At 39.3% G+C, this 25,194-nt stretch overlaps 1 protein-coding gene across 1 annotated transcript; it reads right to left on the bottom strand.

Moving 5' to 3' along the window:
* Nucleotides 1-574: 574 nt before the first annotated feature.
* Nucleotides 575-16,922, bottom strand: LOC101860523. The gene is made up of 8 exons (XM_005107096.3): nt 16,627-16,922; nt 14,032-15,405; nt 13,212-13,397; nt 11,510-11,656; nt 10,716-10,820; nt 8,812-8,927; nt 7,311-7,387; nt 575-1,554 (listed from the first exon to the last, which is right to left on the bottom strand). The coding sequence occupies exons 2-8, from the start codon at nt 15,359-15,361 to the stop codon at nt 951-953; spliced, it is 2,565 nt and encodes an 854-aa protein (XP_005107153.1). The 5' UTR covers nt 15,362-15,405; nt 16,627-16,922; the 3' UTR covers nt 575-950.
* Between the last annotated feature and the right edge of the window lie 8,272 nt (nt 16,923-25,194).

Raw genomic sequence — 25,194 nt, 5'->3', positions numbered from 1 at the left:
CCCCCCCCCGATAAACCAGCACCGTTAAACCTTTGTCTTTGACCGTTATGAATAGAAAAACTTGCAAAATCGCCTAGGATTTCTATTATTTGATTGGAGTATCAACATTTCAAATTATAAAGTTACCATCATTGAGACAGTGTGCAATGATGTCTTTAAAATTCTGCCCCAGGCAACTACTTTCTACAGTAAAAGTCTTCTTTGTCTAAACATAGTCTTGATACAAGCATAGTCCTACATTCTTTTATTAATGTATCTCGGAGAAAAGAAGTCTCCAACTCATTAAGTAAAATATCACTTTGAGAATACAAAGCATTACGAAATACAGGAATGGAAATATCACAGACATAGCATGTTAAGATAAGTATTGCAACAATATGTAAATAATCAATAATTATCACTTTATAAGCATAGCTTGCACAACAACATTGCAGTTGCAGGTTAAGAGATTCTAGGAGAGCAGAAAAGTATATTTAGATAAAGCGTGTAATTTGATCCAAAAAGGTAAATGATAACATTCAATTAGCAGTTTACCTGCCTCACAAAAAAATCAAGGGTCAAATTTGCTTTTTCATATCAAAAGATGTTTAAAGGCTTGGCAAATGATGGTTGCTATATCCAAATGGTACAGAATCTATATTGTGTCCAATATTCACACTGCCATTGCCACACCATGCTCAGTAAGCATCTTACACCCTTCTCATCCTCTAGTTTCTCCATTGATTTGCAAATCTCTTCATCGCCATAAATTTTGGGGTCTTCTTTCTGTTATATTGTTTTTTTATTTCCAAGAGAAAAAAAAAGTTGACAATTTAACTAAAGGATCAAGCCTGCTTGTACTAAAAATTAAAAAGGCTTACAAACATTTTTAACGAAGCAAGACATATAACAAAACCCCCTCAAAAAACAACTTAGAAAAATGCAAATGTATGAGATCTTTTCCTTTCCTTCTAACGATCAGTTGATGACTCCCCAGCTGTGTGATCTTTTAAGTGTATAAGACCTTCACCTGAACCCTGCTGATCACCACTGCTGGCTAAACTTGGTTCGGCCTGTTCAGTGAGTGACCCTTGACCCATCTCATTCCCCTCTAACCTCCCACTCTCTCCACTTTGGTCACCTCCCATTTCATTATCTGCCGCCATCTCTTCTTCTGCAGTCATAACTTCTTCAACTCCCTCGCTGTTCCCAATATTTCCTTCTTGCTCAAGTTCTTGCAGCCCAAGGCCATGCTTATCTGATGGGCCAGCAGTCTCGGCACCAACTCTTCCATCCCCAAAAGTCTCACTAATGAGTGCCTGGTCTCCACGTCCCTCCTCGTTTGACTTGACAGAGCCAGAAGAACCTTGCTCAAACCCAATTTCAGAATCTGGAATGAAACCTGGATTGGTGAAACCTTGGTCCAGTTCAGTATTCAGTTCGGCTTTTCCATCAAGATGTCCACTGACCTCTGGGGTATCTTGTTGTTGATGTGTGCCAGCTACTGGCTCTTGAAGTCCTGGGCCAGTCTCTTCTAAGGCTGATGCCGCTCGCAGTGATGCCAGAGATCCCGATCTGCTCAGGAAGAGCCAAGTAATCATATTATAGAATAAAATGGGGGTTGGGGAGAGGGGGGGAGGGGGGAACTTAACTGCAGTGAGGGAGTACCGAAATTCCCCCCTCCCCTTTCCCTTGCAAAAAAAATACCATGTAATCCCTCACAATAAAAACACAATCCTACACAGTACATATATCCAAATACATAATATATGCATGAAAAAATGTCCCTTCTAACAACACCCCCCTACCTACCGCCACCACCCAACACACACACTCACTCTCATACAATCACTCATATATACATTTATAGCTAGTGCGTGATTCAATCGCCTAGGTGCCATGAGACAAATTTTACAAGAGAAAATAAAAACTGTTTTATTTCTTTATGTACGCATCTGTGAATCTGAAATTGCAACAATATGTAAATAATCAATAATTATCACTTTATAAGCATAGCTTGCACAACAACATTGCAGTTGCAGGTTAAGAGATTCTAGCATTATATATATATAATGTAATATGATGTAGGACGATAGTATGTAACCAGTTTTTATTTCTAATCGCTATGTTACATAAGTTACTGCACTTAGGCGTTTGAGGCCTTCCTAAACCTGTGTCATTCAACCGGCTAAGTAACAGTATGGCGTCTGGGCATTTGAATCACGTTAGTCAAAGCCATTCGACAAGCGCCAGTGGTTGCCTGGGCATTTGAGTTATGAACAGAAGCAAATAATAACAGTTTTAGGAGTGACCATGAAGCCTTTTACTCTTTAATTTCACTTCATTATATGTTACGCACACCAAATAAAAAAAACAACCAAGCAAGTAGTATTTTAGATTAGAAAAATAGTCATAGTTGGCTCGAAAGACAAAGTAAATAGATACAAGTAACATGAAATTAATTTATCTTCTTCCAAATTTTTATTGTCCTTATATAAGTAAAGAAATGAATATTTAAAACCAAACAAAGGCATTGTAAATTCTGGTCTTGTTTTTTTTCTCTAAAATTAAAAATAACCTCCTCCTCTTCCCACCCCATCCTCTCGAGCCTTTTAAAACCTTATCAAAATCTTATCGTAGAAGGAAATATTGAAGTAAACTTAACTATTAAAACTGAAATATTCCTGTTATTGATATGTGTCACGACGCGGAGGAATCAGGCGCTCGTCAATTTTTAGACATGTCGAGTTATTGGTATCATCTTAAAGCTTTTTCATTTGTCTTGCTTTCGGTGAGAAATAAACTCATCTATCATGAACAGAAGTCGAGATATTTGCGATTGAAGGAGGTGGGGGTCGCCTGGTTTCAGAGATAAAATTAGCGAGAAAATGACCGCCAAAGTTTGGCAACTTCCAAAGCTTGAGAGTCCTAAGAAACTGCAAATTTACATTTTTGTGCTGTAAATCGCCATTTTTCAGTGAAATTCGCACAGAAATGTGTTTTTAAATGGATCTTAAAGGTGTTGAATAAAAAAAACACAATTTCGCAAAAAATTGCCAAAAGGAGAGAAAAATACCAGTTTCTTCGATTTCATTATTTTGACGAGCCCCTCATTTCACCACGATGCCTCACATATTATAAATTAGTTGGTTCGTTGACCCCTAGTGTCTGAGCTTATCATAGAAAGAATGATGATCTTTGGGAATCACGCTTTTGAGCTTCTGTAGATGTTTGTATTTTGATTGTTGAATATTGAGGCTATCCAAATACAGAGGAGCTGGTGCTTCTGGAGCAGAACTGTTTTGTCCTCTTGGAGTTGGTAAAAAAGCCCATTCATCCTCATACTTTAATTTATTCTGGATGCTTATGTCCGATGTGTATCGAAGACAATGAACGTTTGAAACAATGGGGTCACCTTTGCTGCGGCCAGGTTTGACACTTTTGTACACTCAGGTTTTGGAAAATTCCAGAAAAAAAAGAATGATCCAGAAGTCGAACATCGAAGGGGGATGGATTTTGTCTTGCTTTCCTAGAAACATACAGAAAGTCCCCGTGCACATAGATCAGAGTGTTTTTCAGGGACCTTACGATTAAACTGTGTGTGCTGTCTACTCCCATTTGTGTGTGTATTTATGCTCAACTACTTTGTTTTTTCTTGAACAAAAGCCGCTGATAGCATTCAACAAGGTAGCATTGCCGCTCTGATACGTACAACCATGACTGCATGTAATGAATTTGTCATATTTGTCATTGTGCTCTTCCAAGAAGTTTATGACACAAGAAGAGAATTCATTTGCAGTTAACGCTCCTTCTCCTTTGTGCCAAACGAAACCCTGTACATCTATGGTGACCAAATACAAAATTGTGAAGTTAAGGACATTTAATTAAGTCCTGTAATATAACCCCGATGCTTTCAAGGCCGTCGCTAACAGGACAGCTTCCAAGTCCATGCACACTACACATAACCTTGTCCAATTCACTGGATTTTCTGCAAGCTCTTTGTTGGATTCTTTCTACTGCCTTGCTCTTTTTTTGCTTCAACGTGCTTTCCCATTCTTCTTGACAAAAGTTTCCTTCCCTATGAGAAACACATACATTGCATTGATCCTTTCGGGGTACATGAAACGACAGGTTGCTCTTTTGAAACATCTCCAGGAAGGTTGTCTGGGACAGTGCATTCCGATTTTGCTCTACACATTTTCTTTGATACTCCTTATAAAGGTCTGCAAGGCTTTGAAAGTGTGATTCAAGATAGAGTTTGCCTGTATTCTGTCTGCCGTAATGCGAAGGCATTTTGTTAAGTTAATCAAGAAAATCCTTCACAAAAAATTGTTTGTTGTCTGCTGCTCTCTGGTAAATGACAACCGTGGAGCTCCCATGACCGAGTCATGTGAGTCCTCTTTGCAACAGCTACGAATAAACCACTGTGTGAGGGCGGTTGTATTCAAAAACATTGTTTTGCAAACAGGGAGAATGTCACTGAAGATTCGTTTCAAATGAAACTGAGTCAGACGCCTACTTAGGGAATCTGATGACTCTCTCCTGCGTTTCAAAGAAATTTGACAAATAAGTCCTTTGCTGAACCCCTTTTAGCTGCATGTGTTAGGCCCCATACGTATTCAAACATTGCTTCTCTATCCTCGTGTGTGAATTCCTGACATAATTTTGTTGAAAAAGAGTTGCATGAGCATGGCTCTTTCATTTCATGAGCTGGGATCTCTTTTCCCCTTTGGGAGACAGAAGGATGACCCTTGTTGCGGAGTTCTTTCCTTCTATTTTGTTTCCTCTCTTGTGGGTCTAATCTTTTGCGCTTTGGGGTATTGTGGACTGTTTCTTTATCCCCTATGACATTTCCAACAAAAGCAGCCCCTACTGATTCTTGGAGTTCAGGAATAGCAACAGCAGTAGCTGTACCTGTTTTGCCAGTTGCAACTTCTGTGGGAGGAGTTGTTGGATATTGGGAAGAATAACGTACCACGTTGGAAGTGTACTGGGGTTCTGAATGAGAAGTAACAGGATCGCTTTACTTAACTTATCCATGATTCAAGAATGATACATGGCACACACACAGCAAAAAGCACACACTTTAAGTGAACCAAGATTCGTGTAACGTCTCAATTTAGATAGCTACACCCCAAATACCAAAGTGATATTGACCAATAGGTGTACTCTACTCAAAACTCAATGATCCTTAACTAGCTGTCAATCACAGACAGTTTGAAACTCATTGGTCAGTAGTTTTTGCAACTATTCACTAACTTGGTCAAGTCAGCATAAAAATTTTTCTCTCAAAAACGCAACCCAACCTAGGTGCGAATTGATTAAGCAAGTTCTCTAGATGAAAATTTCATGTCACAGGAAGGTGCCAATATGAGTCGATGTCAAAAACGGTGACACTTTATTTGTTGTTACCATCCTGACAAAGGCCACAGTCGAGTGGGTTGGTCCGCCTACGCGACAGGTGAACACCTTACAAGCCTCCAAATCTGCGAGATTCAACTGCCCATTCACGGCGTGCGAAGCTGGCCCTTTTGCGGTTGAATCACGTACTATTTTCTAACTGGTGGACATGGGCGATTGATTTACTGAAGGATTTAAACACTTTGCAATAATCTTTTAAACTCGGGATTTTAACATAAGATCAGGGGCGGCTCGTGGGGCTAAAAAGTGGGCGTGCACAATTAAGCTATAGCAAGCTGAAGATAGTCAAAGGCATAGTAAATGGATTGTCGCTTTGGTTTCTAGAACTAAATCTGTTTGTTAGCTGAACATCAGTTTCTTCATCCTGCACTGGAACTGAACACTCAAGTTTTAAATTTCACTACTCCACTACGAAACCGTGACTTAAGTATGTCACGTTCATCTCCCTCAGGTTCATGGTCACAGAGTTACTTAAAATAGTGGCAAGACAATGAACCAATCACAATTTACTTGAGCACTCCGCTAAATTGCTCCTGGGATCACATAATTTTGGTATAGAATAGTGTGCAGTCTATCGCGTTTATTTTTAGACTGCCTACTGTGGGCTATGTTTCGTGGGTGCACTTTTGAGATGTGCTGTCTTATTGATAATGTACCCCCAAACTCTCTACGAGCGTCGTCATCGTTTGGGTTATCCCAATGAGCGATTTATAGGTCAGGTTACCGCTGTTGAACATCCTATTATGTTTAGTTAAAGCGCGTGGACTTTGGCATGGCATAGTAGATGTTTTACAGCGTTTTTGACACAGAAATGACAGTTAAGGCGCCAACGACGACCTTGTTTTGAAATAATATTTCACTAGTATAATTGTTTCTGACTTTTTTTATTTTTATGTTTGTGGATGCTTTTCGTAATAGAACATTAAAAACTTTTGAGCGGCACTGCACAACCGTGCTCTATGAACGAACCGTGCCTACATAAGGTGTATCTAAGGTTGTACCACACAAAGCGATAAAAAATGATTTTCGAAAATTTTGTCACTTAGGTGGTTGAATCACGCGGCTAGTGATATATATGTCACGAAGTGATAGAATTGGGTGCTCATCAATTCTAGGGTGTGTGGAGTTATTAGAATCACCTTAAAACTTGTTCATTTTCCTTGCTTTCTGTGAAAAAAAAACCCAATCTATCTTGTGGTTAAAGGAGGTGGAGGTCTCCTGGTTTCGGAGGTAAAATTAGCAAGAAACAGCTTGGGGGTCCTCGAACACTGAAAAACTTGCATTTTTTGTTCTTTAATCAATGTTTTATAGCAGTCGCCTGCTAGTACTTCAACTTGCAGTGCAACTGATTTTTACGTATGTGACCATTTTTCCAACGTTTTAGGGCCTTTTGTCTTCTAGAAGCCACATTCCGATTTCGAAGGTACTCTGTATGTTGATTTTTTTTACTGACTGGAACAAAGTACGAACTGATTTTGAATTTTTGCTTGGGTGGTGGCTGAAGCCTACTCCTATTGGTTTTAGGATCACAAAGGTATCTTTAATGTGTGGAACTTGCACATGGGATCTCTGAGATTTTTCGCCCTTATCTGAGAAGGCTAGGTGCTTGATCTTACCTACCCAAAGATCAGGGTTGTGGCTGAAAGACAGTAGTGAGGGACAGAGGAGATCAGAGAAGGCTGTGGGTGGGGGGAAAAAGAGGAGATGAAAGCAGATGACAGAAAAGAACTAGAGAACAGGAAAGGAAGTGAGAGGAGAAAATTTTAGAGTACAAAATATTTTCGTCGATGTCAGGTTTCAATCCAGGGACCTTTTGAAAGAGAGGCAAATACCAAACCTCTACACCACCAGAGCCCCCACTTTCACCTGTCTAATCCCCTTTCCTTTCGACACAATGTATAAGCGCTCACCTTGATTGTTCGTCTTTCATCATGAGCACAGGAGGAACACGACCCAAAAACACAGCCAGACTCTCCTCTTCCTCACTCTGTGGAAAGGATATATAAAGAATGTGCAGTACTTGTTCACCTTCATCTGTCAACATTAAAAAAAATTCTAGATCATTTATTGATTTGCAAATGTGAATGTAGCTTTGCATGGGACCTCTGCAGGCCAGCAACCAAACAAACATTTAAAAAAAAATAAATCCCGATGCAGTGATGAAAAAGTTTGTTTATTTGGGCTATAAATTAAACACCCCCCTTTGGGTGCACACACAGGATCAGAAAAATATATAATTCACAATAGCCTGGCCTTCAATTTTCTAATTTTTGAGACAGCAACACCATCTTGCCTTCAATGTAAGAATAAATTTCCCCCCAAGACCATCTACACATCTTGATGTGAATCTAGAAAGCTACATCCATCTGATGGACCATATATCATAGGTGTGAGTTCAAGTGTGGTGATGATAACAAGAGATTAACCTTTCTTTACTTTTAAAGAGTAGGCTTTAAATCCCCTATTATTTTTGTGACAGCTAACATAACAGAAAATGAATAGGAACCTTAGTTTGCAATAACCTTTATGAATGGGCTTTTAGATTATGTTGGTCATCAAACTTTTAGACCTGCACGCTAAGACCTGAGAAGATGAAACGTGGGTGGTTGGCGGGTGCTCTGGTGTGGTTTGCTTCTTCTTTCCTATGAGACATCTACCGTCCTTATCTCCCCTTCTTCTTTTTATGTTTGTTACTCTCTTGTAACACCTCTAATCTTCTGGCGCTAATATGACCTTATGCAGTTGCGAGCGCCGTAAAACTCTTACAAAAACAACAAAAACGAAGATCAAACATTATTTATCTAAAATGACTTATAAACTGGGGCAAAGAATAAACATCATCTATCATTAAACAGTACTCCTTTCAAAGCTGCTGCAGGTGATTGAAGGGCGTCTATTTTTTTCTTTCCCTTTGTCTGTTAGATCTATGTTGATTTTTTCTTTACTTTAGCTGTACTAAATTCAAAATTGTTAATTATGACACAGGTATTTCTCAGGGCTCAAATAGTTAATGAGCAGGTCACTCAAAGGGTTAACGAGTTGGTCACTCAAAGGGTTAACGAATTGGTCACTCAAAAGGTTAATGAACTGTTCACTCAAAGGGTTAACAAATTGGTTACTCAAAGGGTTAACGAGTTGGTCACTCAAAGGGTTAGCGAACTGGTCACTCAAAGGGTTAATGAATTGGTCACTCAAAGGGTTAACGAGTTGGTCACTCAAAGGGTTAACGAACTGGTTACTCAAGGGGTTAACGAGTTGGTCACTCAAAGGGTTAATGAGTTAGTCACTCAATAGGTTAACGAGTTGGTTACTCAAAGGGTTAACAAGTTGGTCACTCAAAGGGTTAACGAGTTAGTCACTCAATAGGTTAACGAGTTGGTTACTCAAAGGGTTAATGAGTTGGTCACTCACATCATCCAGCTCCATCAGCTCCAGCGGTCTGTCCACGGTCCCGGACAGGTACAGCGTCTCTGCATCAGGACCAGTCAGAGGCTCGGGGTACAGCTCTTCCCCATACTCCACCTCATCTGTCAAAGGTAGAGCAAAAGTCAGAATAAGAAACGAAAGTAATGTTGAGTCCTACATAATAAAAATAAAAAAAGATAAATTTTTTAAAATTACAGCTAACCCCCCCCCCCCCCCCCCCGGAAAAAAAAACACCAAACAAAAAACCCCTACCCTTCTGAAAAGCTGTATCTGAGTATAAGCCGTCTTCATCAGGAGATGGTTTTATTGTATAAAAGGCAATACGGTAGTCTTCGCCTAAGATCCCAGTGCTCGGGAGAAAGGAAAGGCGGGATCTTAGGCGAACCGGGATCTTAACCGACGATCCCAGGGAAGAATCTATGGGGACCTATGTTAAGGCTTACAATCCGTAAAATGGTCTCCCTCCACCCTAAATTGAACTGACGTGACCCGTAGGTGGGTTTATGACATATGGTGAGCAAAGAGAGGTTAACCTTGATGACCTATCACAGTGCATAGTGCCATGAGGCGTGCCATTTTCACTTATTATCCTATCATGAGTCTCAAGATCTACGCTTAATCAGTTGCCCCTCCCCTTTACCTGTCGAAAATTTGTATCTTTCCATCTCTGACCAAGTCCCCGCCCCCCTCCCCAAACGCCTTTGTCGTTACACACCATTATGTCGTGAACACACCAATTAAAATTCAGTCTGTCTAGAAAATTCGGGCATAGAGACAACTGCTGCAATCAACGCCTACTGCAATGGTCAGGGAAGAGTTCACGGTTCGATGTGATCCCGCCTGGAACGAACGTGTAGGCCCTATCCACCCAGCGAGTGATGTAAGTTTAGGGGGAGAGCTCAGATGTGAGTGCGATGCGTGGGGAAAACAAACACGTCGGTCAGTTCACACCCTGGTGTGATCCCGTCGGGGGCAAACATTGTATCGCTTCATCCAGTTTTACAACGTGTATGTGATCACATTCACGATAGTGGCTGATCTTTGACGCGACGGACAGTTTATTGATCTCAACTTTTCACTCTTGTTTGATCGGCTGTGCCCGCCCGGGTTTTTGTTCCGCAAATTATGATCTGAAATGCGGGATCTTAGCCGAATGTAGACCTTCAGAGTGAATCAGAGCGGGATCTTAGGGGTGACTTTTGTATAGTAAAAATTCTGTTTTCTTAAAACAGCGGGATCTTAAGTGAACCGGGATCGTAAGCGGTGGGATCTTAGGCGGAGACTACTGTAATACCTAGTAAAGTTTTGCTTTTACAGCATCGCTCATGTAGAGAAAAGCAGTAATAATACGTCCTTTATTTACAATCTTTAGCACCAATAATTAGCATAGTTTTAAGAGAAACAAAACTTTACAACAGACAAATAGATGCCCACAATTTCAATTCAAAATTCTATAAAGTAAAGGATGGGTGACAGGAAAATTCAATATAATGTAGCTTTTTTGCAAGCTTCTAAGCAAAGGAATGAATGGAGGACTATGATCACCAATAAAGGCTTTTCAGTTATATGAAATTTTTAATGTGTGTTGCTCTTCCAAGAAACAAACATGATCTTAACAACAAAAATCACGTATGTGATATAATGTAGAGTTTATATGTTTTTGTGATCCAAAGCAGTAAGGAAAATTTGATAAAACAGCTCAAAAGAAAATGTTGAAAAAGGACATACGTCACAAGCTTAAGCATAGAAACAGATTGAAAAGATGTGTAATTAAATAGATTTACAACATACAGTTGTATATATCCTAGAGTGGAGCTGAGTCTAGCTGGCTTTGTTAAAATAAAGCTGTAAATGATTCAACTTAGAGAAAATGTAAAAATCCAACTTACGCTTTGGTTCCACAACATCAGGGGCTTCCTCCCATATGTTGAGCAGAGCTCGTTGTGTCAGAGTGTCTGTCACTGGCTTTTTCCTTGAGCCACTGATAAACATACCTGCAATAGTTGGGCATTAAAATCAGAAAAAGTTGTTTACAATCTTTTTCATTTTGACCTTTGTTAATGCTACGTGTGTGTTCTCCTTTGTCCTTAACCTATTGTCGAATCATTGAAATCATAGTACTTGTAGTCATAGTTTAAAATGTCCACAACTTGTGCTTAAACACATGAACAGAATTATCATTCTTTTAATTAAAATCAGAGGTGAAGAGTCAGAACTAAACTTTTTGCAACCTTGTTTATGCTCCACACTGCTACGTCCGTAAAATATTATTCATTGGTAACTTATGTTCAAAATCCTTTTACATCATAACATACATGTTTAAAGTGTAAAATCTGACTGAGGTCGACAAAGTCATGTCATAATACATCAAAGCAGAGGTGGGGGAAGATGGAGACTTATTCAATATTGTAGCAAGGAGTGTGGCACCAACAGATGAACAAAGCTATGGTGACAGAGACAGGTGATTTTAAAAATATTATTATATTGTTATTGCCTTGGTATCATAGGCTGATCTTTAAAGTCTACAAGAACAATGTAAAATGGGACAGAAATGCCCTCCTTATCATATCACATGAGATTTCAGAAGCCATAAAAGTAAAAAGACAAAGAGGTGACCAGTGTATCTTTATATATGATGACAAACATCTTGACTATCCTGCTAACCCAACACACAGCTTCCTACCTATCATGGACATTTTGAAAAGTAGCCTCTTTCTCACGGGATGAGCCAAAATCAAGTCATAGTCCCTCTGGGCCAGGCGCTGAGCAAAAGCTGGCATCATCTCAACAAAACGAGCAGCGTTCTGACGGATGTTTTCCTTCACAGTTTCTGTAGAAATGACAATGGAGGGAAATTATCTAATAATAGCAAAGTAGATATTGTGAATGAATAAATGCTCAACTCAAACACTTGTAACTAAAACATTAAAATTGATTCTTTGAGCACAGATCTCAATTGCAATGTTTTCTTTGTTTCTGTTAGTCTGTCTCTGTCTATTTCTCAACTAATTAAAAAGAATTGCAATTGAGACACTGATCAAAAAAGCTATTTACAAGGAATGAGTGTTTTTTAAACGATTCTGCTTTCCTTAAGCCCATTTCACTACAGAAATCAGTAAAAAAAAAATATGGAAGGTAAACATCTTCAAGCTTTTTCCAGAAAAAGTAAACCTCTTTTAATGTCAACACTATCACAAATACAAGAGTGCGTAAACCTCCAAGTAATGTGTTGACAGTTTTGATCTCTAGCATGATGGCTGATTTATTTAATCTCTGTTTGGGTTCGTATTCCATTTTTTTAGAAACATTTCAACTCCTCCACAAATACAGTCAAACCTGCGTAAGACGGCTACCCATTTTCAAGGAGAAAAGTGGCCGTATAAGACAGGTGGCTGTCTTATGCAGGACTGATCAAGATGAATAAAACAAACCCTTCCTCTCTGAGGTCGCCGCATTGTTGTTGTTATAGTTATCGTTGTTGTTCCTTCGCTGGGTTTTTTTTTCTTCTTTTTTTATTTTGTTGCTGCTTTTGTGCAAGGGTGACAATAACACGAAGTGTGTCAGACAAGGAGGACCGAGTGCTATGGTAAAACAAACATATGGGTCGTCACCACTCGGAGAACAAGCGACACTTCTGTCACAAGTTCATGTTGACGTCGATTGTTACTTTGTTACAGACTGGGTAAACAGTGACCACTCATCTCACTTACGATTTGTGTATGAGTTCTGGGCGAGGCTTATGGGTTATGAGGCTTACCTCACCAGCAGCTGAAAATTTGTTACCTATTGGTCAACAGCGGGAGGGGGCCTTCGCAACATGATCGGTTGGAAGGACAACCTAACAACAACAACAGGTGATTGGATTATGATGGCTCGCCCACAATGTCAGGGGTCAATGTGATTTATGACAAAACGTAATGGAGTCAGTAAGGTGGCTGTCTAAGACAGGGGTTATTGTTTGGTGTGATAAGATTGTGTGTTAAAACATGATGGCTGTGGCCACATTGGACAGGTGCCCGTTTTACACAGTTAAATTATATAGAAAAAACGCAAGGGGGGAAATGGAAAGTGGCCGTTCGTACAGGTGGCTGTCTTATAGAGGTAGCCGTCATGGCAGGTTTGACTGTAAGCTTTATTTCCAATTTAAATTACATTCTACTCTCTGAAAATGTACAGGTTTATGGCCTTTACTTGCTTGGATTGCTTTTCTAAAGCATTTTCAAACATAATCTGGAAAAATAATATATTTCCCCTGGCCTGACACCACAGGCTATTTGTTAGCAACACTTGGGAGAGTTAACAGTGCCAAATTGGAAGAAATGTGAAACTGATCTTAATAAAATACAAGACACAATTTATAGAAAGTGAGAGGCTGAAATTCGTACCTGCGAACAAGGAAACAGGCTCAAGTCGTCGGAACACATCAGTCATGTCATCTAGAAGCTGCAGTAGAGTGGTGTGAAGACTGTCTCCTGTTTTCTCTGCCTCGCGACAGAATGCGTTGATGATCTCAATCTGGCGAGCTAGCTGATGTACAGGGGCAAACACTGTAGGTGCCCTAATGCATGAATCTGAATGGAAAAGACAAAAAGGGAAGACAATAAATTAAATTATCAATACAGAGAGGAATCAGGCACTACAATTAAAATTCATAGAAAAAAGAATATCTTCCCATAGCAGCTTTGATACCAAAGATAATAATGTCTTGTTTTAAGATAATGTAGCAGTCTCCACATTGTGATATCACGTGCAAACTGTCATGTTTCGAAAACAGAAACATTTTGTGAAACTTGAACCAGTTTTTCTGTTCTGCTCTCCACTGAAACTCAATAAACATTTTTTTAAAATGTACTGGGTTCTATTTTTTGTTAAACCTAAAAGAATGAAGGTGGACCTGTATAAATTCTTAGCAGAGTCTTTTTTAGCCAACTATATTATGCAGACTACAACTTGGTACTAATTTTTCTCAATTGAATCCATAACGTCTTACAATCGAGATCAGATTTGTAACATTAGAATGTGACATTGTCGATTCTTTTTTCATTAAAATAGTTCTAAATCAATAATAAGTGCATTACGTACTGTGATCCCTGAGAATATATAATTTCCCCACAGTCTTGATGTCTCAGGTGCACTTTATGTATCTTAATCGATTTTTCTTTTTTCAAGGGTCAAGTTCAAGTGTAAAGTTCATCATAAACTTACCCAGGACAGCTCTGCCTCTGAGAACTGCAGCCATGAACTTGTATGTCTCCATCCCTTCCACCTCATATCCGTATGACGTGAGTATAGGCCAGAGAGGGTCATTAGGATAGCAAGTACGGCAGCAACAGTGTCTTGAAATCATGTACACAATCCAGCTAATCAATGTCAGCACCATGATTATGTTTATGCCAATCAGTATCCAGTAGCTGTAAGGCTCAACCAACCAAGGGCTCTCGACTGTTGCAGGAGTCACTGACGCTATGACAGCTCCAAAGACTGCATCTCCAGCAAGGCATCCGAGGGACAGACCTAAAGCCACATTGAAACTCATCACCCTGAAAGGGCGTACCAGAGGAACTGACAGAGCATACAGGCATAAAATCACAGCCAGGGCCACAGATTGGTTGTAGATTGATGTGTAAGCCGCAGAAAATATTATCAAGATAATCAGTTTCGCAAGCACAACCACTGGCCTGTAAAATGCTGCTGGTAGGCGGAAAGAAGAAAATAGGTTGAAACCTTGGACTGCCCAAACAACATCTAGCCCAGCCATGTACTCCACTTCCTTCAGTTTCATGTAGTTCTCGTGATGTGCAGTGGATGCTGCCAATTTCTGACTTCTGATTCTGTAGACCATCCAGGCTGGTATCACGCCAAACACAGCAATGATTCCAAAGACAGCCGGAATAAAGTAGGCCCAGTACAAACCCTCATGACACGTGATGTCATCAAAAACAGCCATTTTCCCATTTCCAGCGCAGTGAAACAATCTGAACATGACTGTTCCTACAGGTAGTGTTAAGATTTGAGCCATTATTAGAAAGACCCTTTCCATCTTGGCTTTGTGCACCATCAGATATGGGGGCTGACGTCGCTGAAGGATAAGAAAAACAGTGAGAAAAATTGCGGCTGAAACCAGAACAAAGAGTCCCCATGCAAGCAGTATATAGTTGTAACTCACTGGAATTTTACTACTCAAGGTTTCAGCTGCTTGCAGTTGTTTGTATGCTCCACTCTGAACTTTGACAAAGTCCCAAGCATCCAGATTGAAGATGAGAATGAAGTTGACATATTTTATCCATGTCTCTGGCCACGCCCATCGCAAAGACATAGACTGAATTAGAGCCAACAGCTGAAGCATCTCCAGTATAAGAATGAATGTGTCACTGACAATCAGAGAGGTTGTTCTTCTGGAAATGCGTCTCTGGCTTACTCTGTCCATCCCATAAGTTGTTTCTTTTTTAAAGTGAGTTTGGAGGCTTTCTTCCATTTTCACAGTTTGATCTGAAGCCAAAAAAGGCTCTGCCTCTCGCAAGTGTAAAACTGGCATTTTGCTGAGTTGAGATTTTCTTCACTTGTCTAAATTACGTGTTTCTGGAAAGACAAAATGAAACCATATTTGCAAAGATAAGCTGACACAAAGGATTGTCGTTGGAAAGAAAAATACACTCAGCATGAAATTTTGGAAAGATTGTCTTTCAAAACTGTGTAACAAAATTCTGCCTTTTGCAACTTCCAGGATCATAAATTACTAGTCAAGAGAAGACAGTAATTTCGTTGTTCACCTTCATACGATTTCTCATGATGAAATACAAATTTAAAGAAATTTCAGGTTTTGTTTATCAAAACTTAGGAACTTTTAAGAAATGATATTTTTAGGTAGAATGCAAAGACTTCTCAAGTTCTCCTGAAACTGACATAAAACAAATATATCCATAACTCGTCCATGACTTAAGCTTCACATGGTTTCTTCGAGCCGAAACTTTTACTCATGAATTAAATTTACATTCCCAATTACATAAACAATCTTTAATCTGTCACCTTACTTTTGTGATCTCTTTTAAATTTTCACTTTAAAAAATTCCATTGTCACTTAAACTTATCTTCCTGTTATCAGAACAATTAAAAAGGGGCATTAATGTTGGTCTATAACACCAAATAAGAAAATAAATAAAGCAGGTAGTGAATAATTTGCCATGAAAGTTTTTTCTCAAGCATAATGTAACCAGTATCATCAGTGAAAGAAGACAGTCTTGTATTGATGCAATAATAGGTTGCAGAAGTGTTATGACTACAATTACACTCAGCCCTCAGCGACTGTTTAAAACTTCATCATTAATCAACCTCTTTGAAAACAATAAGAAAAAATATATGTAAATAGGGAAGCTGCATGGTCTGCTGGTACATTTGTTTTTGTTTTAACAAAAAGAGGGAGGACTTTCCTAACGAGCGACCACTATGAGACAGAGCAGAATTGAGGGCTAAGGGTAGGGGTAGATCTATAGGGGTAGGGGTAGGGTAGGGTTAGGGTTAGGGTTTGGGTTAGGCCACTTCTTTATTGTGTTTGATAGGGTGGTCGCTCGTTACGGAAGTCCTTCCCAAAAAGAACATGTTTTGAAAATTTTAGAAAATAAAAAAATCAGGCTTAGAGATCTTGCCCACTCAACAAAATTGGGGCAGAACGGAGCACACGACAAGTAAGCTACGGGTCTAGATCTACGGGATGAAGTCAATTACTGACGGTTCTTTAATCGTGCTGCTACTTTTCTCAACAAAGGAAATAAACGATTCATTTTACGGTGTAAATATACCTACCCAGGAAGATTCTGTTTCAGAAGTAATGTTTTTCAGAGTGAGGGCTATAACTCGAGTTCCGTGTTTACTAATAGTTGGTCCGCCATGATTAGTCCGCCATCTTGTTTACAAACGGTAACGAGATCGCCGGGACAACACGTTTTCCCCCCCAAAAATCCAGTTTTTTTTTCTCAAAACTCATATACAATAAAGCTGGAAATTTGTATAATGATTTGAATCCAGTCAAAGATTGAGGATATTTTTATCTGCCCAAGTACAATGTACGTAATTGATAAAAGGATCGTTGATAAAATACACTGAATTCTTCGGATTATAATTGATTCGTATTTTTATTTTCTTGACGGCTCGAAGATAAAATATTACTGGTGGAGACGAGACTATTAAAAAAAAAATATATAATACTGTAAAAGTTCAACGTTTCGCCCCATGGGCTTCGTCAGAAAAATGGAAAAAATAATAATGGCTACACTATTGATTCGTATTTTTTAGATGACCCCCCCCCCCTCTCTCTCTCTCTCTCTACCCGTATGCGTGTGTGTGTGTGTGTGTGTGTGTGTGTGTGTGTGCGTGCGTGCGTGTGTGTGTGTGTGCGTGCGTGCGTGTGTGCGTGCGTGTGTGTGTGTGTGTGTGTGTGTGTGTGTGTGTGTGTGTGGTGTGCTGTGTGTGTGTGTTATGTTGTGTATGTGTTGTGTGTGTGTGCGCGCGCGCACGTGTATGTCTGGATTTTATGTGTCCCTTGCCAATTCAACTAGTTCTTCTTTTTTAGTATTGATCCGCCAGGTGCCGATTGTCTGTAAGTAAGAAGAATTTTTATTTTCAGCCCAAACCACAGAATTCTACATCTGTGGCCCAAACATGGTTACCTCGGAGGCTCGATTAATTCTGACTTCTTTAACAGTACAAAAGTACACAGGTCGCGCAAACAACAGGTGTGTGCATGTGATACACTCTTAACCAGGATGTTACACTTAAGTATGTTGTCTAGATATTATTATGTCGTCTAAGATCACCATTCCCGCACAAATGGAGATTTTTCGTCTGGTGCCTTAATCGTCGCCACGATACGAAGACCCGCCCAGGAAGAAACAATTTGCTTTTTACCATAATATATTAAAGATCTTGCTACATTAGTATTGTGAACTGAATACGCTGAAGGTAAATTCTAGATTCCTATCAAAATATATATGTCATTCTCAGACATGCGCTCCTTTGTTGCTCTTTATATTTACGAGGGGCATACCAAAAGTTTTTTACCTGACCATGAAGGAATAAAGGTAGAAAGCTGAAATTTGGTACTGAGCTTAGTCTTTCTCTGTAGTGGCCTCCCACAGTTACAGATGTTTGTCATCGATGTATGACCTTGAATGACCTAGAGAACAGAACTCCACGCTCTATACTATGTCAGGAAACCAGCCCTCTACCGCTTCTTTGACCTCATCATCACTTTCAAAATGCTTTCCTTTTTAATCCCTTTTCAGTTTGGGGAATTTTAAAAAGTCAGACGAGACTAAATCTGGAGAATAGGATGGATGGGGCAAAATTTCATAGCCATTTTCTCGCGCAGTTTCTGCAGCTTTTTAAAACAGTTTGTGCTGGCGCATTGTCGTGAAACAGCAAAATGTCTTTCCCATCTTTCCTCTGCGTTTTTCTTTTATAGCCTCTTGTATTTTTTTTTAGCTGGTTAGAATAATGGTCTTCGGTGATCGTATCCATTTTCAACATAGTCTGTCATAATCACTCCTTCTCGCCCCCCCCCCCCAAACAAAACACAAAACAACAACAACACCAAAACAACAACTGATTGCATCACTTTTCTTCTTGATGGCTGCACCTTTGCCTTCTTTGGTGTTGGAGACGGGGCGATTTCCACTGCGTTGATGCAGACTTTGACGCATGATCGTAGTCGTAGTGGTGGACTCATGTCTCATCTATGGTTACAAGTCTTTAAAAAAAATTAATTTAATTCTTTACATGATACAGACCGAGCAGTTCTTAACAATAATCCACACGTTGCACTTTTTGAGGAGGAGCCGACAAACGTGGGAGCCATCTCGCAGAAACCTTGGTCATATTCAAATGTTCGTTAAAGATTCGTTCAACTGATCCAAAGCAAAGCCTAGTTTCTTTGCTCATAAGTTCGACTGTCACCCGCCTATCAGACAACACAAGTTTCTTGATTTTCAACACATTCTCTTCTGTTGCTGCTGTCTGTCACTGGGCGACAATCACGGCGGCCATCTTCAACACCAAGATGTCATCACAGCATATAGGCAATCCGTTCCATATGCGGCATGTTTCTTCGGAAAAATATCCTGTTGTTGCTTGCCTTGCAAGGACAAAAACTTCATTGCTGCCCTGTGCTCAATTTTCTCCCTTTTTAAGTTGAAACTAGAGAACAACATACCCCCATTCACTTACAGTGCGCTGGTGTTAAAACCAGTAATCGAAAATTCCCCAAAATTTGACATGCATTCTAGGATGATACTTGTTGGCTTTCACCCCAAATTTAAGTTTTCTACCTTTATTCCTTCATAGTCAGGTAAAAAATATTGTTGGTATGCCCCTCGTAGTAGATTTGAGTTGCGTGAATGCCAAACAGTATGCTTGCGTTTTCACTACCGGTACCCACAACAATCCCATGAACTTAAAGTTAAAGACCTACTGCCGTCTTAATTACTCATTGCATCATTTGGGGGTGGGGTGGGGGACATCTACACATTATATATATATATATATATATATATATATATATATATACATACATGTATTTGTTATAGCTAAAGCAAAATGAAACATTCCGTGACCGTGGAGCTTGGAGATTGTGTTCTTCAGTTTTTTTGTTCTAGTAGAGGATTTACGCCGCTCGCAACTGCATAACATAAAGTCATATGAGCGCCAAGGGGTGGATGTCAACAGGGAAGCCCTTACTGGCCTTACACAGGGAATCAGACTTGCTCTGCTCATCTCTCTAGCTTCAACAGCACAAAGTCTGCTTCGACTATCAAGGCACCCGGAAATAGCGGGTCACAAGAGTGTTTTTTTGTTGCCATATATGAGGGCCAGGAGAATAGAGGTGTTACAAGTACAAGGGAGTAACAAACATAAAAAAGAAGGAGGGGAGATAAAGACGATAGATGTGTGATAGGAAAGAACGAGAGTGACATAAAGAAGTACAGAAAAATGACGATAATACGGATTGGGAAAGAAACAGCAGCAGTTCCCTGTTGAAGTTCAGGCACAGTTATGAGCATGACATTGAAAAATCAGCCCATTTACAATCACAATTTGTTTGCATGCAAACTGGAATAGATGTCTACATTTCCGTGAACAGAGATATGCTAATATCTGTGCCTAACGTGACGTGACTCAGAGGGGGGAAAGGTGAATCACTGCTTTATGTAAATTAAATATAATTGTACAGTGTAGATCTCCATTAGAATTGTCAGAGGGTGCCGCTGCTCGGTCAAACGTCCCTTTAATAATTTCTCAAAGTCCAGGTTATCGAGTCTTATTTATTATCCTCAGTCATCTTCATCAACTTTCTATAGGCACAATGCACTACACTACTACAGTCATTATTGTGACTCCATATATAAAATCACGAAAAATCTACATTTTCCGGCTGTGCAACAACCCAAACTGTAACAGTGCAAACCCTTGATAGGTTCTGAGTTCTGGGTTATGGCCATTTAGTGTTGGGAAAAAGTAAGACGACAGACAGAAACAACAAAGGGAAAATAAAGAAGTAGGAAACCAGTAGCGTCCTCCGGCTACTCACGCCCCACTGAAGTTCCCAACAAGAATCAATAATGTTTACACTCAGACTCAGAGATGAGAGAAAAAGACAACATGACAAATTCACGGATTCTTGCATAAACAATTTACTTCTCAAGTATGTGGGTCGCGTAGTCTCAAGCAATTACATGAATTCAACAAATTCGCTCATTCAATAAAAAAATAACACCCATCAATTTCACACGCGCAAACAGGCCACACAGACATGAAAACATATATGTCATATACAGTATATTGCAAAATGGAATAAAATACGAACAAAATAAGGAAGCACAGAAACTATTTCTACATTAGAACAAGACGGATAATACCAATGCACACAAGGCAAGGGTCAGGAGCACAGAAAACAGTGACCAAAAAATAGTATGGGGTATCTCTCAAGGCTGACCTGTATATGTATAATTATCACTGACAGGGAGGGAGGGAGGGAGAGAGAGAGAGGAGAGAGAGAGAGAGAGAGAGAGAGAGAGAGAGAGAGAGAGAGAATAGAATGAGCATATAAGAAAGAATGAAAGAGAAAAAGACGTGTGGTAATGACAGTGACAACGAAAAAGGGTAATGCCCAAAATATGAGCTATAGTGAACGAAAACTTTAAAAAAAAAAAAAGAAAAAAAAGTTAGACCTTTAATTGTAGGTCTAATACAAGCAGTGCATGTAATTGCCCTCTTTCAAACACGGCCTAGAAAAACCATGCTGTGACAGTAATATATATTGTAAGCCTTCATTTTGAAGTTAAAAAAAATATATTAAAAAATCTTCTTTGGCTTTGTTTTTGTTTTAAGTTTAAACTACTGCAACCAGAACAGTTACTGAGTTCTCCAGTCACAACACAGTATGGAATATGAAAAAAGTCCTCATAAGAAGAGTAAGTGAGAACAGATAGATCTGGTTTCAGAGTACCATGAAGTTTTACACCTTCAACAGTTAAACTGACAGTTACCAGTCCGCTTTGTAAAAAAAGTTCTTTTTTTTTTCCTGGTGAACTTTAAAATTGAGCGAGGAAGAGTCATCCAAAAGTCTTTTGGTTAATTATGACACCCTGGTTCTAAATTTGATATTGATATTATTTCTAAAATAGACTCTGCGGCTGTCTGACAATAAAATGTTAATTTATAAACTTACTGAAAACTACATCATCTCGTAAAAATTAATATCCAATTCGGAACCAGTGTATCAAAATGAATAAAATTATTCGCAATTGACTCCTTTCCTTGCACAATTTTGAAGATCATACACACAAAAAAAAAAAAAAAGAAGAAAAGAAAAAAGAAGTACTTTTACGATGATTGCTTCATGTCTTGTTATTTTCTTACCACAAAGAGGACGGAAAACTGTCAATTTTATTTGAGTGTGTAATATCCCCTACTTTAATGCAAGGGGTGGGGGAGGAAGAGGAACACAAGCAAAGAATGGAAACTCATGATCAGTGTGGTATCTTTATCATGATGATCTACTCCACGCCTCAGTTTGAGTCATGAGCTACTACAACTTCTTCTATGCACTGAACGTACACCCCTGTGTTATTCGATTTAACGTTCCTATCAACAGAATTTACATCATTAAGGAGGAGGGCTTCTTCGACTCTGCTCGTCAGGGCCAACCCAGGCCGAGAAGGACACAGCATCCCAGCATACTGGAGACATTTGATTTTTTAAAAGACTTAATCAGGAATCAAACTCTCGCCTTCAAGATGCAATTGCCTTACCACTACACTAAAGACACCAGCACACCTCTTTATGCAGTAAGATAAAAAAAAGAAAGAAAAAAAGGAAAGAGAGGCACTTCAGTACCCCAGTGTCTTTAACCCTATAGACCTGACCCCATACTTCACCCATAGCCTTCTATGCACTCTGCAAAATAACATATATATACAGTCGAACCGGCCTTAGCGGAATCTCCACGCTTCCCCCATGATATATTCCTCTATAATTATCAGTGAAAGACGGAAACTTGTCCAAGGCGGAAATGAAAATGAAAAGAAAAGTCCGCTCCCTTCCAAGGGTTTTACCTGTCTAATACGGGGTGCCCACTACGGCTGGGATCGGCCGATCGCCCGACTCGACCGCCTCAAAAACAAACATGTTTGTTTTCAGTTTTAGGCAATCGGCCCGATCCAGCCGTAATGTTCTGCCTGTTCAGTACTGATTTGAAACAAAACTCGCAAGTTTGGTTCCGTCTGCCGGCTCTAAACTTAATGCTATGCTGCCGGGTGAGGAAGGGGGGTACGGGTGCAATTTGAGGTACATGTTACCCTATCTATGTGAGCCCTGAGCGATGAAGATGGCCAGGATGGTGTGGGTGTGAAATCTCACGAGTGCCAGTGAAAGTGTTTCGAGTAGCGATCCAGCACGGAAACTTTCATTTGAAGCCAGAGGTCTGAAATTAATTTGACCAATGCCTGCCTCCCTGATCGTACAGCCAGCCAAGAAAAGAGTTCCTCGAATCGTTGTTACATGGCAGTGAGGGGTGGCATTGGTTGACTGTGTTTATTACACCGATGGGCGGGGCTAAGGGTGAAAGCAAAGAAGATGTTCAAACGTTTCTTTTTTAAATATATAAGTCAGACAGTGGTCCTATGAAATGCAAGCACTGGTGGAAATTGGATAAAAATTAGACTGACGTATGTTGTTATCAGAGAGGTGTGAAGTTTTGACCACTCGTGATTGCTTGCTGACCGGACAAGCGGTCGTTGATCCCACCGGCTGGGCCTTTGACCCCCTCTCCCCCCACTAAATTCCCCTGTCTAAGACGGAATTTTTTCCTTGCTCCCTTGCGATTCCGTCTTAAACAGGTTCGACTGCATATGCCAAGGAGTGCGGTACTGTGAATTTAAAAAAGAGAATCAAAAGGTACTAAGGTGTATGCGTACTGTTGGCTTCATAGGGCCACCACCCCCAAGTGTTGCTACAGTGTAATTGTCAAAATAAAAGAGCTAACAGATTCCTCTGCCTGTCACTATAAGTAACAAGTTTCCCAACATAGGATTTCGGTGGCAGCTGAAACTTTAAAAAGTCAAATTAAATGTACAACAAATATGTGGTTGCAGTGAAAGTCTTAACTCCACCTTTAAATATCTACCAACATAGCATGAACTGCTGTCTATAAATATATTAAACTTTCAGTAGACACAGAACAAAACAGGAAAAACTGGTATCCTCTCTTCCACTTTTGTTTAACTTCAGCAGCACAAAACCTGACCCATTTGCAAACAAACTAACCTGCTGCCTAACTTAAAGCAAATTTATGAGATAAATGTTCAAAAACTCCCCTCCCCTCAACGTACAGTAGCAATACACATTACACTTAGTAAGTACCCGATACTAAAAATAAAAAACCCCCAAACAAATCTTATCTTTGTCTCAGATGGTAGTATCCCATCTTCCAAATAAACAGCCAAGCTTACTAGCTCATTAAGTCACTTTATCAATATATATATGTTTACCAACCCTTTCAACAAATTATATCGCCCTAATGCTATCAACACAGTGGTGACGGAAGCTTTGAAACCTCTACCTTAAAACTTGCCTACCATGAAAAATTGGTTCAACACTAATTTTTCCTTTTTATTTGAGGTTTCTGTTTTGACACAAGATAGGTGTGGTTGCAGTAAACTTACTGACAAGGTCATTAAACACATTAAAAACAAAAAACAAAATGAACAACAAGATGATACTCTCTTCCTCAAATAAAAGTTATGCATTTTCAGGATTCCCATTAACAGGAAACAAAGCAAAACAAAGTCAGTGGAATCTAAATCAGCTGAAACACAAGTTTTCAAGCAGTGAACAAGTAAAAAGTTGCAGTTATTGTGCTGCGAAGTTAAAAAATAACAATTTAACTTTACAGTACAGATCACAACAAATTGAAAAAAAAGAGCGTTTACTTGTCTTTTTTCTCAAGATTCACAAAATATTGTGATACCATGGTATTCAACTGAGCAAAAAAAAAAAAAAAAGTTAAAAAATGACCGACTTTCAAATGAGCAGGATATTCACGAAACCATTGTCAACTGTTAAATAGTTTTGGCTGATCAAATCAGGGTAATAAAACAATGTAGCCATATGGCAGTGGCAAAATGACACCTAGGCAAAAAGCAAGAGCCTCTATACAAAAAATACCTACAATTATGATGATGACTTCCACACATATAATTCATCATAGGAATCACAACATTAATAGACACTGCTTGGCCACAAAAGGAATCATAGCAAAACCAAAAAAATGTAGAAAGAAAAAGTAAATTAAAAAAAAAAATCCAAAAAAAATCACAGCTTTCTTTCATAGCATAGTCATAGAAAACCAAAGTCAGACCAAGATAGTAAGAAAGAGCCTGTACCACTACATCAAATCAGTAGATCTACAATCCAAACACTACTTGAAAGTAAAGTTCTCATCCCACAAACAAATGTCAAACTTAACACTGTTCTTGCTCTCAAGCACTAAGTGAAACGACAGAAACCACACAGTGGTCAATCTACGGTTAAAGTTCTGTGTAGCTGTTAAGAAGAAAGTGAATTACATTGCTAATTAATTGAGGGGATGAAAAGTGAGGGAAGACAAGAGTAAGATAGATGCATGCCAGCCAAGACAGAACAGCCATGCAGTGAATGACAAAGTAAAACGATCTATTACGGACGGGGTGGAAACATACACTGGATCATATTATTAAAGTTAATAAAACTGAAGACAAAAACTAAAGAGCTGAATTTCTCCAGACTAGGTCCAACTTTAATATTCTGACTATTAAAGAGCAAAAATAAGATGAGCAACAC

Source organism: Aplysia californica, unplaced genomic scaffold, assembly GCF_000002075.1.
Source record: "Aplysia californica isolate F4 #8 unplaced genomic scaffold, AplCal3.0 scaffold00575, whole genome shotgun sequence".
Classification (NCBI taxonomy): Eukaryota; Metazoa; Mollusca; class Gastropoda; order Aplysiida; family Aplysiidae; genus Aplysia; species Aplysia californica.
Note: the sequence above shows the minus strand (reverse complement) of the source record. Positions and strands in the feature narration are given on the sequence as shown.

Bases quoted from the DNA above. Each gene is read 5' to 3' on its own strand.
- LOC101860523 (XM_005107096.3), bottom strand. From the start codon at position 15,361: ATGCCAGTTTTACACTTGCGAGAGGCAGAGCCTTTTTTGGCTTCAGAT. The intron at 11,657-13,211 runs GTACGAATTTCA...TCATTTCTACAG, and splicing joins GCCTGTTTCCTTGTTCGCAG to AAACTGTGAAGGAAAACATC. The intron at 1,555-7,310 runs GTGAGCGCTTAT...CTTCCTGAGCAG, and splicing joins ATGAAAGACGAACAATCAAG to ATCGGGATCTCTGGCATCAC.